At 40.8% G+C, this 19,646-nt stretch overlaps 1 protein-coding gene across 3 annotated transcripts in view; it reads left to right on the forward strand.

Annotated features, from left to right (window-relative positions):
• The first annotated feature begins 263 nt into the window (after positions 1-263).
• GALNT4 (polypeptide N-acetylgalactosaminyltransferase 4) overlaps positions 264-19,646 on the forward strand; it is a 154,480-nt gene continuing 135,097 nt past the window's right edge. The window contains exons 1-2 of one of the 3 annotated variants that reach the window (XM_072152909.1): positions 264-429; positions 17,042-17,472. In XM_072152909.1, the coding sequence (XP_072009010.1) occupies positions 17,093-17,472 (380 nt within the window). In that variant the 5' untranslated portion in view covers positions 264-429; positions 17,042-17,092. The remainder of the gene's footprint in view (positions 430-17,041; positions 17,473-19,646) is intronic. The other 2 variants (XM_072152910.1, XM_072152908.1) reach the window with 2 other exon arrangements.

Below are 19,646 nucleotides of genomic sequence, written 5' to 3' on the forward strand. Positions count from 1 at the left end.
ATATGATACATGCGTGCACTTTAGGGTGATAGTTACACAGTGGCAAATAGGGGATATATGATTGGCATGTGGTCTACTAAGTTTATTAGTAAAATGATGTAGTGATGTTGCTAGGTGCATGTCTGTTGCATCAGATGGGTCCTCCTGAAATAGCATCTCTGTGCTGGCTACAAGGCCGCAGTCTGGAGAGAAGAATTAGCGCGCTGTCCTCATTCCGTGCAGGGCTCCGGCACATGATCTGGAGGAGGAGGAGGAGGAGGAGGAGGAGGAAGGGTCGGCTCTGAGGAGTAGAGGAGGGGCCGCTGTACACACGTCAGGATTGGAGACTCGGAGAAAAGTGAGAGGAAGCAGCTGTAGTGACACAGGAGCCGTGCACTTCCCGGTCCTGAGACGGTGGCGGGGATGTGTCCCTGGTGCGCAGCCTACACCGTGAGTAGTCGTGCGGTGGTCTGGGGGGCTCCTGCTCTCCGGGTAATAGAGAGCAGTACTATCTGTAGCTACATGACTACATATAGTCCAAGGGTCACAGTCCCTGACCCTGCTTACATGTCACTCTACACGTCCATAGTGGAGGGGACTTCTCCCAGGACGGAGCCAGTTATAGGATAGTTACCTTAATAGTCATGATCAGTAAACAATATCTGTGTGAGGTTACTTTTGATCTCTTCTGATCACTATAGCAACATAAACAATAACATCAGGGGAGGGTTTCAGGACATCAGGGTCTTATCCACATATAGGAGATAGAAGTCTTTGTGACAGGACATGGGTCCACTTATTTTTTTACAGACTTGGGCCTCTTTGACATGGACGTATGCCATAGGCGTCTATGGGAATTTGTATATGCAACCCCACAACGTCCATGTGACTTCTAGTTCTAGTATAAGACTTGTAGCTTCTAGTGGCAACAAATCAGAGCTCAGCTTTCATTTGCCCACAGCTGTTCATAAAATTAAATCTGAGATTTGATTGGTTGCTAGGGGCAACTAGAACAGTTCTGCTCTTCTGAATGAAATGTCCGGGAGTTACTGGATGTCCCCCACCCGTCCTGTGGTAATGAACGCTGAATCCTTGTGGTTCTGCAGGACTCAATAGCGCATGTCTGGCCACCCCTACCAGAGTGCAGGGTGGTCGTATCCGAGGAAGCCATCTCGCTTCTAAGGGACACCTTGGCTACATTTATGAGAAATTATCTTGACACAGGAACATTTTTTTTATTAACATCCAATTGAAGAAATGTTTACATAAGGCAAATTAATTTAATTTAATATAAATGCCCTGATGGGAATACCCCTTTAAAATTTCTGTAGACCAAGAACCACAATAAAGCTCCAGGCTCCATAAATATGCAAAATACTTTCTTCCATCGTTGTAAAAGTACATATAGAATTCAGCAGAAAGAATTATTTGGAAAAAACAAATATGGAAAAATAAAAAATGATAGATTAGTAAATAAGCCCCAATATCTGTAAATGTTGAATATATGCATCCCTGGCAAATATATTTAGATCGGTAGTCACGGGCTCCGGGCGGGCATACAGTGGTGTGCTGAGGAGGAAGAGGGGTGGGCACGTGTGTGGCAACATACCGCCGCCATTGCTGTCTATTGAATGTATATCCGGCCACATATATGTCCCCAGACGGTCGTGTAAATAAGGCCTTAAACAGTATATCAATTGCAACACTGCATTTGTGATTTATTAAGTTACTTGTAATAGTGGCAATATTCAATATGTAGGATGTACAACTAAGGCTATATTCACACTGCCATTGCCCGCCGTACCGTAGCACGGCGGACAACAGCAGCGGGTGGGGAGAGGAGGAGGTGAGTGCTGCTCACCCCCACCCTTCTCCATAGGAACATATGGCGCAGGGGGCCGTAATATGGGAAAAGATAGGACATGTCCTATCTTTTTCCCTGGTACGGAGCGGTACGGTGCCCCTTAGGGCGCCGTGCGTCCATTGCTGTCTATGGGGGATGTATATCGGCCGTATATACGTCGGCCGTATATGCGTCCCCCTTGCGGCAGTGTGAATGCAGCCTTAGGGTGAAGACACACATGGCGTTTTTGGGCCGTTTTTGGGCCGTTTTTACTAAGTGCGTTTTCAGATCGTTAAAAACGCATGCGTTAAAAAACGCATCCGTTTTTTAAAAACGCGTGCGTTTTTTGAAAACGCATGCGTTATTGTCCGTTTTTCATTGCGCAATTTCGGAAAAACGGACAAAAACGCATGCGTTTTCGGAAAACGCACGCGTTTTTAAAAAACGGATGCGTTTTTTAACGCATGCGTTTTTAACGATCTGAAAACGCACTTAGTAAAAACGGCCCAAAAACGGCCCAAAAACGCCATGTGTGTCTTCACCCTTAGTCTTTAAAAACTACCATAAGAAGACATATCTCTGACATTACTAATGTGAATGAAGTGACCATGCCGGTAATTGTAGTTCACTGACCTTGCTTGCCGTAGAGAAAAATCAACAAACCACATTACTGGGGAGAACACAAATAAATGTTTCTTAAAGGGGTATTCCCACAAAGACAAGTTTCTTATATGTACCCAGGATAACAAATAACAAACACATTCTCTAATTCACTGTTATTGGCAAAAATGCAGCATTTCACAGATGTAAATCCCACCTGTCTCTATCAGTCCTGAGTTACACAATTTCAGTTTCCCCTAGACACGACCCTGTAACTTCTCTTAGGGTGATGTCACACGTTCAGTTTTTCAGATGCAGATTTTGATGCCCAAACCAGGAATGGAGTAAAAGTAGGAGGAGCAGCAGCACCTTTCAATTATTTGTCTCAACCATTATGATCCACACCTGCTTTTGGCTTCAAAAACTGCACCTGAAAAACTGAACGTGTGCCATCACCCGTTTTTATAAACGCATCCGTTTTTGTCCGTTTATTATTGCGCAAATTCGGAAAACCTGTCAAATTGATGCGTTTTCAAAAAATGCATGCGATTTTAAAAAACGTATGCGGTTTTTAACGGATTGCTTAAAAACGGACCAAAACGGACCTGTAGCCAGGCCCCCTGCACAGAGCACACAGACCCTTCCTGATTAACAGCCTGTCAGCACTTGGTGAGGAGAGAGAGAGAGGCTGCAAACAACAAGCTACAAGGAGAGAAGTCATCTGGGGGAAGGGGAATGCAGGCACATGTCAGTGAGATGTAGCAGTGCCCAGAGTGTAACTGTAATGTTCTGTCAGCCTCTGTGTAATCATCTCATGCATCTCTGATTTGTCCCATCTCTCCTTCTATGTGTCAGTGTGTTAGTACAATGTCAGTAGCTAGATGAAAGTGTATATACACCTGTACCCTGATAATGTAACCACATTGTCACCCCACAGAACTAGATGGATAATAATGTGTCTGCTTAGAGATTTCCCGTCCACACCCTGGGATTTTGCACTGAGCAGCCAGAAGAGTGATAGGAGCTAAAACCGCAATAAAACTGAGTAAAATTGTAAAGTAAGGGGTTAAAATTATCTTTATAGCGATAACATCACTAGGGGTTTGAAATGTGAGAATTTTATTTTGTGGGAAAACTCCTTTAATAGAGAAATCTTTTGGATATTCACCCTCTGTAGAAGAGTCCCACAGGTTAAGAATAAGAAAAATGGTATGTTATTTATTTCTGCTGATTCAAGTAATAAATGTATTTATGCTCTTGTTATGTGTATTTATGCATAGGTAATTAGTATAAATAAAATTGTTGTAATTTTTTTTTTATGAGAAAAATATTGATGTATTTATTACATCACTGGTGGTTTTCTCCTCCCACAAACGTGTGTTCTGGAGGGTAAAACTTACAGTGATCAAATTTAAAGGTGCTTGCTCCAACACACAATAAAGAGAATTTTTAACCCCTTACTTTACAATTTTACTCAGTTTTATTGCTTTTTTAGCTCCTATCACTCCCTAGCTCCCGAACTCTCAAAGCAGCCACTTCATGATTCCTCTAGTGGTTAGATTATCAGAGTCCAAGTTTATTTACAATTTCATTTAGCTTCTGAACATTGTATTAGTATCTGACACATAGAAAGAGAGATGAGACAGATCAGAGATGAGATGATGAGATCCATGAGATGCATATAACATGCAATTGCATTCTCAGCTCTGCTACATCTCAGCCACAACATACAGATCTGCTGGATATCGGCCTGGGCGTAGCATACATTTTTGTGAAAGGGGCCTAACATTGTATAAATATAGTTACATTTGGATATTAATTATGAGACATACAGAAATGGGCCCCCCCTTGAAAAGAGTTTAGCACCACTGGTGTAAGCGGTTATTAGAGTATTTTATTTTTAATTTTATTTTAATGTTTTTATTTATTTTGTTTTACATAAATCTAGCAGCCACTAAATTGGGCACTGCAGAATCTAGTAGGTCTAACGCCGGTAGGTCTGGTCTTCACTATGTACCTGACTGCAGTGGCAATGTATCTTCTGACCACGCTGTGGGGGGCAATGGTAGGTGAACATACCATAGACACCTAGTACATATAAGGTGTTAAACCACTGTGATCAGCTTTAACATCAACTGAGGCAGGAGTCTGTCTGACTATTAGTATGTTTTGGGCTCCTGCTCCAACCGCAGAAATTGAGCCTGCGCTAGTACCTGTTCATGACCTTTCAAACAAATTGTTGGTAGCAGTGTTTTTATTGTAAGGGGCTAAGTAATACATTTTAATATATTAAAAATATGTATTCACTGGCCAATAATAAACCATAAAGTTATTGGAATAGAATAAAACTACATATGTAAATTTAATGACGATATACACTCACCGGCCACTTTATTAGGTACACCTGTCCAACTGCTCGTTAACACTTAATTTCTAATCAGCCAATCACATGGCGGCAACTCAGTGCATTTAGGCATGTAGACATGGTCAAGACAATCTCCTGCAGTTCAAACCGAGCATCAGTATGGGGAAGAAAGGTGATTTGAGTGCCTTTGAACGTGGCATGGTTGTTGGTGCCGGAAGGGCTGGTCTGAGTATTTCAGAAACTGCTGATCTACTGGGATTTTCACGTACAACCATCTCTAGGGTTTACAGAGAATGGTCAGAAAAAGAAAATACATCCAGTGAGCGGCAGTTCTGTGGGCAGAAATGCCTTGTTGATGCCAGAGGTCAGAGGAGAATGGGCAGACTGGTTTGAGCTGATAGAAAGGCAACAGTGACTCAAATCGCCACCCGTTACAACCAAGGTAGGCAGAAGAGCATCTCTGAACGCACAGTACGTCGAACTTTGAGGCAGATGGGCTACAGCAGCAGAAGACCACACAGGGTGCCACTCCTTTCAGCTAAGAACAGGAAACTGAGGCTACAATTTGCACAAACTCATTTCTGCTGCGACATTCGGATGGTAGGGTCAGAATTTGGCGTCAACAACATGAAAGCATGGATCCATCCTGCCTTGTATCAATGGTTCAGGCTGGTGGTGGTGGTGTCATGGTGTGGGGAATATTTTCTTGGCACTCTTTGGGCCCCTTGGTACCAATTGAGCATTGTTGCAACGCCACAGCCTACCTGAGTATTGTTGCTGACCATGTCCATCCCTTTATGACCACAATGTACCCAACATCTGATGGCTACTTTCAGCAGGATAATGCGCCATGTCATAAAGCTGGAATCATCTCAGACTGGTTTCTTGAACATGACAATGAGTTCACTGTACTCAAATGGCCTCCACAGTCACCAGATCTCAATCCAATAGAGCATCTTTGGGATGTGGTGGAACGGGAGATTCGCATCATGGATGTGCAGCCGACAAATCTGCGGCAACTGTGTGATACCATCATGTCAATATGGACCAAAATCTCTGAGGAATGCTTCCAGCACCTTGTTGAATCTATGCCACGAAGAATTGAGGCAGTTCTGAAGGCAAAAGGGGGTCCAACCCGTTACTAGCATGGTGTACCTAATAAAGTGGCCGGTGAGTGAATGTTAGGAATAACAATATTAGAGTCGAGGATACATTTTTTTGGGAAAAAATAAATACAATTAAAATGAGGTTTTAGTGAGTTGTTGGACCAGTACCTGCTCTTCTTTAAGCTTTTTATGCTAATTTTTTACGAAAAAAAAAGGTTTCAAAATTATGCAAATGACCCGAGGGGCTCCAGGTTCTATTAACATCTATGGAGCCCCTCAGGCTCAAATGCATAACTTCAAAGCCTTTTTCCCGTAAAAACCAGGGCATAGGAAGCTAAAAGAAGAGCAGATCCTGCCAGAAGTGGATACACACTAGTATGTTAGTGTGTTTGGTTTACAATCCTTCATCCTGGTGGTAGATGTCCTTTAACATTTCTAATTTTCATAAATTTACAGTTTTTTTGGTTAATGAGTGCAAATACATTTTAACCAAAATATTCCACTAACATGAAGTACAACATGTTATGAAAAAACTACCTTCTTTAGCAAGGTGATTTTCAAAGTATTCTAAAGTTGTAACACCAATAGCAGGGGTGCACAACCTTTTTCGGCCCAAGGGCCGCATTGTCATACTGCTGCCTTTCAGGGGGCTGCACTATTAACTAAAAACCCCAGATGCTCCAAAAACCATAGTACAGAGTAAATACCCCCCAGAAACCACTACTGCATAATAATGTCTTTATATAATAAGTAACTTAGACCTCAGAACAGACTACAATACAGCGCACAAACAAGACAATATTAATCCCTTAAAGGATGCAGCCATTTTATAGCTTAACCCCTTAAGGACGCAGCCATTTTATAGCTTAACCCCTTAAGGACGCAGCCATTTTGTAGCTTAAGGCTCAGTCCCATTTTTTGGATTCTGACTTGCATTGCTTTATATGGTTATAACTTTTGAACACTGTTACTTATCTAAACGATTCTGAGTTTGTTTTTTCCCCACATGTTGTACTTCATTTTAGTGGTAAATTTTGGCTGATACGTTTTGCGTTTATTTACAAAAAAAAAGAAAAAATGATGAATTTTTGCCATTTTCGAAATTCAAAATCACTGCGTTTTCAGGCAGATAGATTTACCACCTAAATAACTTGCTGAATAACATTTCCCATTTGTCTACTTTACATTTTCATAATTTTTGAAATGTCTGGATAATTTATTTTGATGTCACGTGGCTTACAAATCGAATATCGATTTTCCGTATTTTCAGAATTGACCATTTTGGAGATAAATACCGTTTTGAATGAAATTTTACATATTTAGCAACAAATCCCCCCCTATGTAAACAACCTATTTTTAAATCTGCACCCCTCAAACTATCAGACACAGCTTTTACGAAGATTGTTAACCCATTGAGATCTTCATAGTAATTGAATCAAAATGGTGGTGAAATTTAGAATGGTCAAATTGTTCGGTTATACGTTCATTTAGCCCTAATTTACACATTTCCAAAAGATATTTTTTTTCGTGTTCACCGTTTAGCCTAATAATCATGTTAACTTTATTCTATGGGTCGATACGATTACGGGGATACCAGACATGAATATATTTTCTTACATTCTTAAATTTGTCAAATTAAACCATAATGTGGGGAAAAAATCTATCATTTTTGCATTGCCGTCTTCCAAGTGGCATAACATTGTTACTTTTTTGGCTACGGAGCTGGTTGATGGCTTGTCTTTTGCAGGACATGTTGTACTTTGCACCAGTTTCATTCTGGAGTACATATGTTTTTTTGATCGCTTTTTATTGCGTTTTTTTGTAAGATTGAATAGGTAAAAATTATAATTTTCGGTGGGTTTTCAACAGTTTTTTTAACGGCGTTCATTGTACGGGTTCAAAAATGATTTACTTTTATTCTACGGGTTGTTACGGATGCGGTGATACTGTATAAGTGGGGTTTTTGTTATGATTTAGACTTTTTTTTTGGGTTATAATTCTCTTTATTTGTTATGGGGCTTATGGGCATTTTTATTGATTTATTACTATATTTTTTATTGAATAAAATTTTTTTTTTTCACTTTTTCCAGCATGGGACATGAGCAAGCAATCATCTGATCGCTTATTCATGATAATACTCTGCAATGCTTATGTATTGCAGGGTATTAGCAGTGTCAGCCTATGAACATGCATAGGCTGGCACTGTGCCAGTAAGATGACGTCATAGAACCGGAGCCGAGCCGGCATCATCTTGTTTTACATAGTAATTTATTTTGATAATTTATTTTGATGTCACGCGGCTTACAAATCGAATATCGATTTTTCAGAATTGACTATTTTGAGGATAAATACTGTTTTGAATGGAATTTTTCATATTTAACATTAAAAAACTCCTTATATATCAACCCATCAACCCAAATCTGCACCCCTCAAACAATCAGAAACAGCTTTTAGGAAGATTGTTAACCCCTTGATCTTCATAATAATTGAAACAAAATGGAGGTGAAATTTAGAATGGCCAAATTTTGTCGGATATACATTTATTTGGCCCTAAAATTTACACATTTCCAAAAGATAAAAAGAGAAAACCCATCTTACAATTTGTGATAAGGAGTGCCCTGGAGCTGCCAGAATTTTAATTTCCTCATTGGCCCCTTTTGCAGACTTGAAAATTTAAGCTTTTTCGTTTTGGGGCCATGTGATGGCATTTTTTTAGCGGGATGAGATGCTTTTTCCAGGGTTACCATTTTGGGGTTGGTATCCCCTATTGTTTGCAATTTAGCAACTTTTTTTTTTTGAGGGCAGGAGTAGAATAGCATCAATTCTCGGTGTTCACCGTGTAGCCCAATAATTATGTTATCTTTAATTTATGGGTCAGTGTGATTATGGGGATACCATACTTGAATATTTTTTCTTACGTTTTACTAAATTTGCCAAATAAAATGCTATTGTGGGGAAAAATCTATCATTTTTGCATTGCCGTCTTCCAAGTGGCATAACATTTTTACATTTTTGGCTTTAGAGCTGGTTGATGGCTTGTTTTTTGCAGGACATGTTGTACTGTGCAACAGTATCATTCTGGAGTTTTTAATTTTTGTTTGTTACGGCGTTTATCGTGCGGGTTCAATAATGATTTACTTTTATTTTGATACGGACGCGTTGATACAAGCTATGTGGGGTTTGTGTTATGATTTAGACTTTTTTGTGTTACATGTATCTTTACATGTTATGGGGCTTATTGGGATTTTTATTGATTTATTGTTTTATTTTTTATTGAATAAGATTTTGTTAAAAACATTTTTCCGGTTTCCACCAAGCAATCATCTGATGTGGGGTATTAGTAGTGTCAGCTTATGCACATGCATAGGCTGACACTATGCCTCCATCAGGCTCTGCGGCAGGCAGTGCTGGGGTGCTGATCGGACCCCAGGGCTGCCATAGCAACGATTGGCGCCCCCCAAAGCCTGCGCCGATCGTGGGGGAAAGACCCCCCCAAAGGCATGTTAAATGAGTTTAACACCCGCAATCTGAGCCTACTCCGACTGTGGGTGTTACACTGGGGTGTCGGCTATTAGTTACAGCCGGCACCCCTTGTATCCCGATGCCGGTTAGGCTCAGTTCTTGAGCTGAATTGGCATCAGGTCTGTGTCCGATATATCGGACTCTGAGCACTAAGTCACTGCGCTCAGCGTCCGATTTATAGGTGTAAATGATGGTGGAAAGGAGTTAATAATGGTGGAAATTGTCTGAACCCATACAGCAGGTAATTGTGAATAACTGCTGCAATTAGGGGTGTTGGTAGTCCCCAGTACTGTGCCCTCCCTGGAGCCAGCTACGTATTCATACACAGACCGATTTTAGACTTTTTGCTGCCTGAAGTGAAAAGACTATAACTATTAGAATATTGCCTCCTATGTACAAGAATATAACTACTGTAATACTGCCCCCAATGTAGAAGAATATAACTACTACAATACTGCCCCCTATGGACAAGAATATAACTACTATAATACTGACCCCTATGTACCCCTGCCCCCCTGCTTCCCCCAGTTGTAGCTCTCCCCCCTCCTGCTACTCCCAGTCCTAGTTATCCACCTCCTGCTGCCCCCAGTTCTAGTTTTTCCCCTTCCTGCTAGCCTGTGGATTGTGCAACCCTGACCTATAGTAACACATGGCAGTTTTGAAAAATAAGTCTTGACTCAAAGGTGAAAATGAGCTGTGTTAAGCAATTAAATGCTTCGAACTCCAACACAAATTAACTGAACAAGATGCCCCAACGACCTGGCCCATTTTCATTTTTGCATTCACATTTTTCACTCCCCACCTTCAAAAATTTATTTATTTCATTTTTCCATATAGAGAGCTATGTAGGGCTTGATTTCTGCATAACTAATTGCACTTCAAAGTGATGGTATTTAACCCCTTAACCCCTTACCAACATGTGACGTAGTATTATAATATAACCTAAACTCAAATCACCCCCCCTTTCCCTAGAACTGATATAAATATAAATAAACAGTAAAAATCATAAACACATAAACAGCTTGAATATATGTAATGTATTTACTTGACTAAAAACAATAAAAAGGTTTATATAATATAAAAAAAATCATAAACACATTAGGTATCGCTGCGTCCGAAAATGCCCGATGTATCAAAATATAATGACGGTTTTTCACTGTGTTTAACCCCGTAACGGAAAATCGCGCCCATAGTCAAAAATGGCACCTTTTTGCCATTTAAAAAAAAATAAATTCTATGAAAAGTGATCATAAGGTCGTACAGTCCTAAAAATGATAACGTTGTAAACGTTATCAAAAGCCGCAAAAAACGACACCTCCCAAAGCTCTGTACACCAAAGTTGAAGACGGAAAAAATGGCTTTATTTTTTGTAAATTATGAAAACATTATAAAACCTATACAAATTTGGTATCCCCGTGATCGTACCGACCCAAAGAATAAAGTAGACTTGTCATTTGGGGCGCACAGTGAAATCCGTAAAATCCAAGCCCAGTACCCAGTTCCCAGCACACGGCATGGAATATTAAATACCACCATTTGGAAGTGTAATTTGATACGCAGAAAATAATCCATAACACAGCTCTGTACATGGAAATATAAAAAAAGTTATAGATTTTTGAAGGTGGGGAGTGAAAAATAAAAACGCAAAGACGAAAAAGGGCTGCGGCGTTAAGGGGTTAAGGACGCAGGTTTTTTTTTGCTCATTTCTCGCTCTCCACCTTCAAAAATCCATAACTTTTTCATTTAAAAGCCACAAAAAGAACAGAGGCATGAAAAATAGATCAATCAAATAATATCTTTATTAATGGAAAAATACACCACAAAACATGCTTAAAAACCTTTAAAAATTGTGAACGAAGTCACAAATGAATGACATCCTCGGGAAAGTGCTCAACACATGATAATGTGCACTGTTCCCGGAACTCCAGCTCCCCCTACTGGCCACAATATAGTATACAACAATGTACAGAAATAAATATTATCAATGGTGAGCTAATCAAATCTTTAGACAAGTCCATACAAATGCAGGGTAACAACAAAAAGAGGGGTGAAACACAATAATGGATGGACACACAATTCAAGGATCAGCACAGAACCATGTACAAATAAGAAAGTTGTATACCTAAATGCTCAGGCCATGAGAGTGGGGTGCTGGGGATAGATGCCCCACGCGTATCGCTACCTCGCTACATTTTCAAAAATTAAACGAATGTGTACGAAAAAGGAAAACATTTTTTTGGCATCTTCTGACACTAATAACTACTTGGTGTATGGTGTACGGAGCTGTGCGAGGTGTCTTTTTTTGCAAAAAAGAGCCAACGTTTTCATTTCTACCATTTCAAGGACTGTGCGAAATTTTCATTACATTTTTTATGTCATGTAAAAAGGTGTAAAAGTCGAATTTCGGACATTTCCTGTCTCTGAGGTCACTGCCGGTTATACCCGTTTTTATATTTTGATAGATCGGGCATTTTGGGACACGGCAATACCGAATGTGTTTGTGATTTTTACTGCTTATTATGTTTTATATCAGTTGTGGCAAAGAGGGGTGATTTGAATGTTTAATATTTTTTTAATTTTTTATATTTTTTTTCACAATTTCTTCTAAGGTACATTAACTAAGGTACATTAACTGGTCAGATCATTCCTACCATATACTGCAATACTACTGTATTGCACTATATGGAGTTTTTGCATATGATACGAATCTGCTACAACCATTCAGCCTCGGGTCTGACGAAGAATTTTACGAGGAATTTTACGTGCCGGCGGCAAAGAAGAGGTTAAAACCTGCTATCGGTGCAGGCACCTACCGCGGGTGATAGCGATGGGTCTTTGCTGCAATATGCAGCAAAGCCCATCTCTGTATGAAGAGGTCTCAGCCAGTGAGCCCTCTTCATACACCCTTCATAGCTCTACGGCGGATATATCTGTCGCAGAACGTGAAGGTGTTAATATTTCATGCCATGTACTGGGAAGTGGGAAATAAATTCCAAATGCAATGAAATTGTGCCATTTTCTTGTGGGCTTGGATTTTACTGCTTTCCCTATGCGCACCAAATGACATGTTTACTTTATTCTTTGGGTCGGTACAATTATGAGGATACCAAATTTATATAGGTTTTATAATGTTTTCATGCATTTACAAAAATTAAAACCTCTGTTAATAACTATTTCATCAGGTGTATGTAGCTGTGTGTGGTGTCGTTTTTTGCACCTTTTGATGACGTTTTTAATGCTACTGTAAGGACTGTAAGGCCTTTTGATGACTTTTTATTACCTTTTTCATATTTTTCATAATGGCAAGAAAGTGTTATTTTTTACTTAAACTATTTTCCTTTTACAGGGTTAAACGCTCGGAAAAACATTTATTTTGAACGGCCATTTTGGGACGCGGCAATACCTAACATGTTTATGATTTTACTGTTTACAGTATTAATATCAGTTCTAGGGAAAAGGGGGTAATTAGAATTTTGAGTTTTTAATTAAAATTTATATTTTTCTATTTTTTCAGACCCCCCTAGGCTACTAGGGAACCATAGGTTGTCTGATCTTACCATATACTGCCATACTACAGTATGGCAGTATATAGGGGTTTCACACATCATGTGAAAATCGCACATGTGCAAATCTTTGTAGGACCCGAGGCTGTCATGGTAGCTGATGAACATGGTAGCTGTGAAATCATCTGTGGGCGGCAATCAAATCAAATCCAATATGACAGCGCATGGTGCAATTGGGATTTAAATGCCTCCAGCAGCTTTACTGAAGGCTTTTACAGGGTTAACACCCTCGATCGGTGCCAGCACCGACTGCGGGTATTACCGATGGGTGTTTGCTGCAATATGCCCATGAGCCCTCTCCATACACCCGCAGCCGACGTGTGACGTACAGGTACGTCACACGTCGGTAAAGGGTTAATAAATCTTCAGCATCTGGCTCTTATTAAATTTTGTTCATTCACAAACAACGTTTCTGTTGACCGGAATAGGAATTGTTTGCGGCCCGACAGTCATCGGCGTGCGAGCACCGCATTGGCAGATGTTATGATGCTTTTAAATCTCCTGTATGGTGGATCTATACAGGTATAGCTGTAGCTTCTCTGACACTCCTTTCTCCCAGTAATAGTAACATGACTGAGTTATTTGCTGACGTGTCCTTCTATTCATATCCTTTTCTTCTATTACCGCTACAATATGCACAGGGGCCCTGCCCATTATCAGGTTTAAAGTTAAATATTAACTTTAGTTGAGGCCATGTGTATATTATAGACTGAGATCAACTTTTTGGGTGAATGTTGTTGAGGTGAACATTGTTATCAGGGGATTCATATTTCCTCTGTGCTACCAGCAGAACCATGTTAATAAGGTAAACTAAGGCTCTGTTCACTTTCCACTAGTGATTGACCCTGTGCCGCAGCCTGAGCATCCAATACACATTATTTGGCAGCCTCATTGTCCTATGAGTGGTCAACCACCGCAGCGATTACTACCGTATATACTCGAGTATAAGCCGAGACCCCTAATTTTACCACCAAAACTGGGAAAACCTATTGTCTCAAGTATAAGCCGAGGGTGGGAAATGCATTGGTCACAGACCCCCCCAGTATATAGCCAACCAGCCCCCTATAATATACAGCCTGCCCCCTATAGTATACAGGCAGCCAAGCTTGCCCCCAGCAGTATACAGCCAGCCCAGCCTGCCCCCAGTAGTATACAGCTTGCCCCCAGTAGTATACAGCTTGCCCCCAGTAGTATACAGTCTGCCCCCAGTAGTATACAGCCTGCCCCCAGTAGTATACAGCCTGCCCCCAGTAGTATACAGCTTGCCCCCAGTAGTATACAGCCCAGCATTAAAAAAACAACTTATATACTCACCCTCCGGTGGCCCCGATGTGCAGCGCTGCTCCCCCGAGGTCCGCGCGTCTCGTCTTCAGGCTTCCGCGCCGTCTTCTTATTTCTGCAGGACGCCGCCATTGATGACGCGCCGCTGCTGACGTCATACTAGGCGCCGCCCTGGGGAAAAACATGGCGGCGCCCAGCAAAAAAAAGAAGACGGTGCGGAAGCCTGAAGACGAACCGCGCGGACATTGGGGGAGCAGCGCGGCACATCGGGGCCACCGGAGGGTGAGTATATAAGTTTATTATTTTTTAAGTATTTTTATATTGACTCGTGTATAAGCCAAGGGGATGTTTTTTAGCACATTTTTTGTGCTGAAAAACTCGGCTTATACACAAGTATATACAGTAAATTTCATATACAGGCAGTGCCCTACTTAACCCCTTCCCGACGCGCGCCGTACTAGTACGGCGCGCCGGGTCCCGGTGCATGGAGAAGGCTAGCGGGCCGAGCCCTCTCCATAGCCGGTAAGTCTTTGCTGCATATTGCAGCAAAGGCTTACCGGTAACACCCGCGATCGGTGCTAGCACCGGTCGCGGGTGCTTTCACGGCCATCGCCGCCGGCAATGCTGCCGGAGGCTTCAAAAAGATGGCGCCGCATGGGCCATCTTGCCGCGGATCACCGCTCCCCGATGACGTCACGGGGAGCGGTGATCCGTTGCCATGACAGCATCGGGACTCACGAAGGCCCGATGCTGTCTCGTTTTAACCCATTCATTACAATGTGCTATCAGCACATTGTAATGAATGAGGAGTAAAATCCCCATATACTGCCGTATAGCAGTATGGCAGTATATGGTAGGATCGATCAGACAACCTAGGGTTAAAGTACCCTAGGGAGTCTGAAAAATAGTTAAAGTAAAAGTAAAAAAAAGTTTAAAAAAAAAAAAATTATATTAAAAAAACCTAAAAATTCAAATCACCCCCCTTTCCCTAGAACTGATATTAATAAACAGTAAAAATCATAAACACATTAGGTACCGCTGCGTCCGAAAATGTCCAATCTATCAAAATATAATAACGGTTTTTCACTGCGTTTAACCCCGTAACGGAAAATAGCGTCCAAAGTCAAAAATGACATTTTTTTGCCATTTTGGAAAATATAAAAAAATTAATAAAAAGTGATCAAAAGGTCGTACAGTCCTAACAATGATAGCAATGAAAACGCCATCAAAAGTCGCAAAAAATGACACCACCCACAGCTCTGTACACCAAAGTATGAAAAAGTTATTAGCGCCAGAAGATGGCAAAATCAAAAAAAAAAAATTTTGTACAGGAGGTTTTAATTTTTTTAAATGTATGAAAACATTATAAAACCTGTACAAATTTGGTATCCACGTAATCGTAGCGACCCAAAAAATAAAGTAGACATGTCATTTGTGGCGCACAATGAAAGCTGTAAAATCCAAGCCCACAAGAAAATGTCGCAAATGTGTTTTTTCACCATTTTCACTGCATTTGGAATTTTTTTCCCGCTTCCCAGTACGCGCCATGAAATATTAAATGCCGCCACTACGAAGTGCAATTTGTTACGCAGAAAATAAGCCATAACAGAGCTCTTTATGTGGAAAAATAAAAAAGTTATAGATTTTTGAAGGTGGGGAGTGAAAAATGTAAGTGAAAAAACTAAAAAAGGCCAAGTCGTTAAGGGGTTAAGGACACCCGATTTACAGACAACCCTTAGTTACAGACGACCCCTCTGCCTACCATGACCTCTGGTGAAGCTCTTTGGATGCTTTCTTTTAGTTCTAGACTGCAATGATCAGCTGTAAGGTGTCTGAAATGAAGCTTTATTGATAATCCTTGCTCCCATTACGTCCCAATATGGATCATAAAATATACAGTTCCGACTTGCATACAAATTCAACTTAAAGGAAACCTACCACTTTAAAATTGTGCTTATAAACATCAAATACCGTGCACCAGCTCAGGGTGAGCTGGTACCGGAGCATACCTTCATTATTTCCATAAAGCGCTGTAATGCTTTTTAACACTTTTGAATCTTTATATTCTAAGCAACTTCGGCGCACGGTGATACTCGCTCGCTGCATCATGCATCACCGTGAGCCGAAGCTTTTTAGAATACAGGCGGTCCCCTACTTAAGAACACCTGACTTACATATGACCCCTAGTTACAAACGGACCACTGGATATTGGTAATTTATTGCTCTTTAGTCCTAGGCTACAAAAAACAGCTGTAACAGTTACCACTGGTGTCTACAATGAAGCTTTATTGTTTATCCTGGTTCTTATGACAACCCAACATTTTTAAAATCCAATTGTCACAGAGACCAAAAAAATATTCGCCTGGGGTTACAATGATAAAGTATACAGTTCCGACTTACATACAAACTCAACTTAAGAACAAACCTACAGTCTCTATCTTGTATGTAACCCGGGGACTGCCTGTATAAAGATTTAAAAAAGTGTTAAAAAGCATTACAGCGCTTTATGGAAATAATGAAGATATGCTCCGGCACCAGCTCACCCTGGCCTGGTGCACGGTTTTGGTGCTTATAAGTACAATTTGAAAGTGGTAGGTTTCGTTTAAGTACAATCCCAAGGAACCTATCTTGTACGTAACCCCGGTACTGCCTGTAGTTATGTTTTTTTTTATAGGTTCTGGTTGCGTCCATAACATAATGTCACTAATAAATACTTCTTATGACCACGAAATGTGACCTGTTACCAAACTATCCCAGTGACTTGACATCTATCTTCTTTCAGAATTGTAATGTTAGATGAACTGACACGTGGCCAGATCAGAAATCTACTACCATGAGGATCCGCCTGAGGAGATGCTCACTTATTATGAAAACCTTTGTTGTGGTTGGACTCTTTATGATAACCTATATGGTAATGGAACTTTCTGTTTCTTCTTTCTCTTCCTTGGAGAAAGATGCCCACATAACAAAAAAGAGGGAGGAGAGAGATTTACCTGCAACAGAGGATAAAGTGGAGGACTTAAAGCGACCACTATACATCAAACCTCCCCCAAATCCAAATGGACCTGGAGAATGGGGCAAAGCAGCTCATCTGCAGCTTAATTCTGCAGAGAAGAAGATGCAGGAGGAAAGTATTGAAAAGTATGCTATTAATATTTATCTGAGCGACCAGATATCATTGCATCGGCACATCCAGGATAACCGGATGTACGAGTAAGTAATTAAGACAGAATGTTGCAGTATGTATGCCTTTAATTCTATTACTACACCCATAATAACCAAGGATTCTGTTCCCTATATATCTATGTATGTGTAGATTTATCATACGCTGGCACTCTGTTCAACCTGGCATAGTTTTGCATAAAAATCTGCAAATGAAAGTTTGCAGGTTTTTCAAAGTCACAAAGGGACGCCGTGCTCCTCCACGGCCACATAGCGTGGAGGTGGAGTAGGCGCTGTTATAATTAACTGGGGTAGAAGCTGTGATAAATCTCCCCCATTTAATGTGTGTGTGTATAAATATATATCTCAGTTCACCCCTAGACACCGGTGTGTTGGATATTCTGAATAACCGAATGATGTTATACAATAAGACCTAATACTTAAAGGTGTCAAAAGCAGATGGACTTTGTCTTCAGGGATTTCCAGTTAATTACCAAGGGGGATAAGATAAAAATGTGAAATTGGTGATCAGTCTCTGCCATGTACTGTGGTGTGATCCAGGCTTTCATTCATGGAAATGACTTGATCTCTTGTTTTTCTTAAACAATTTTTTTTAACTATAGCCTGCAGAAAATTAAATTTATTCAACATTGCAGGTTAACATTGCCCCCAAATGACCCCCTTAGAATAACCCACATATATAATATATCTCATTCTAGTTTACGCATACTACATTGTCCCCATTGTGACGGGAAGTAGGTAGGGGTGAGGGAATTGAATGAGAGTGTAGGAAAGGAGATTGACACAAGCGCACACAGGCTGCAGCTGCTCCCCCCTCCCCTTCAGGACCCACCACACACTGCTGGTAGGGAGCCTGGTAATGTAAAATAAATTATTATAAACTACTGAAATAATACAGAATTCTGATAATGGCATTTTTGAAATCTGCATAGAATAAGCTAATAAACCTGTCAACCTAATAACCTGTGACAGGTTCGTTTTAAAGTTCCCCCTAACTTCCCAGCAATTGATGCTTCCACCCGTCAATCAATTGATGTACCCCACAGACCCTACACTATGAATTAAAAGGAAAAAAAACCTTAATACTCATCTGCCTTCCTTCCTGCTTCTCCTCCTCTTGTCGGTGTGTGGGACGAGACGCTGTGACGTTATTACACCGTGTCTCTGGTTCCCAGTACTGTAGCTAGCCGCCTGAAGCAGTAGACGCAGAGTAATGATGTCACTGTATTAAAGGATTGAGCTCAAGCCTTAGTTCTCCACTACACTACTCGCCTCTTTCTGCATCCGGAGGACAAAGATGGGGGTTAATGTGGAGGGAGATGTCTGGACAGCGGATAAGTGTTTTTCTGGGGTCCAGATCTTTTGGCCTACCAATGAGAAGTGAGCTGTTGTAAACCGGGAAAGGTAGCAGGGGAGTGGCCAGGGGAGGGGGAGGGCAGTGAGTGAGGATGAGGGGAGGAGAAATTTAGAAGATGATGATTTGTGCCATATGAACACTCGCCAGCCCCCATTGATTTTCCGCACGCTGCTGGCAGGGAGCCAGGTAATGTTAAAGAAACAATTAAAAATTAGTGGAATAATTTAGATTCAAAACAAATGCATTTTTCAAATCGACATGCCAGAGGCTATTGGAACCTGTTGTCAGATAAAAATGAGTTCTTCATTATCTAATTTTAAATTCTTTGTTAGTAAAAATAATAAATAAATATGTAGATCTCCCTGAACCAAATAGATTATCAAGACTATATAGAAAGATTATCGTACTGGTGACTCAAGTCATCTTCATAATACATCAACATGTCCCCTGCAGCGGCTGTGAGACAACTGCTCCAGTTTTTCATTTGAACATGATGGCCATGAGGTCCTATTGTTGTAATTTTAACTTGTATTGCTGTGGGATAGATTCTTTTGCACATGGTTAAGAGTAGGATAGTTTAACAGCAGGCAATATACTTCTGGACCATATTTTTCTTTTCTTCTGTGTGCTGCTGAAATAACATCACACCTCAGGGAATAGAAAGTCTTCTGAAATGCCCAGGCTTTTAACTGCTACCTTTAAGTGTGACTGGTGTGCACAAAGACTACATTATCCAAGCACTCTGTGCTCTCTGCCAGTTTCTCATATGTTCCATTGAAGATGCCATACACATCTACACTGTGACATAGAAAAACTTGCCCTGAAGCACTATGCTGTAGGTGGCATC

This window comes from Engystomops pustulosus, chromosome 5, assembly GCF_040894005.1.
Source record: "Engystomops pustulosus chromosome 5, aEngPut4.maternal, whole genome shotgun sequence".
Classification (NCBI taxonomy): Eukaryota; Metazoa; Chordata; class Amphibia; order Anura; family Leptodactylidae; genus Engystomops; species Engystomops pustulosus.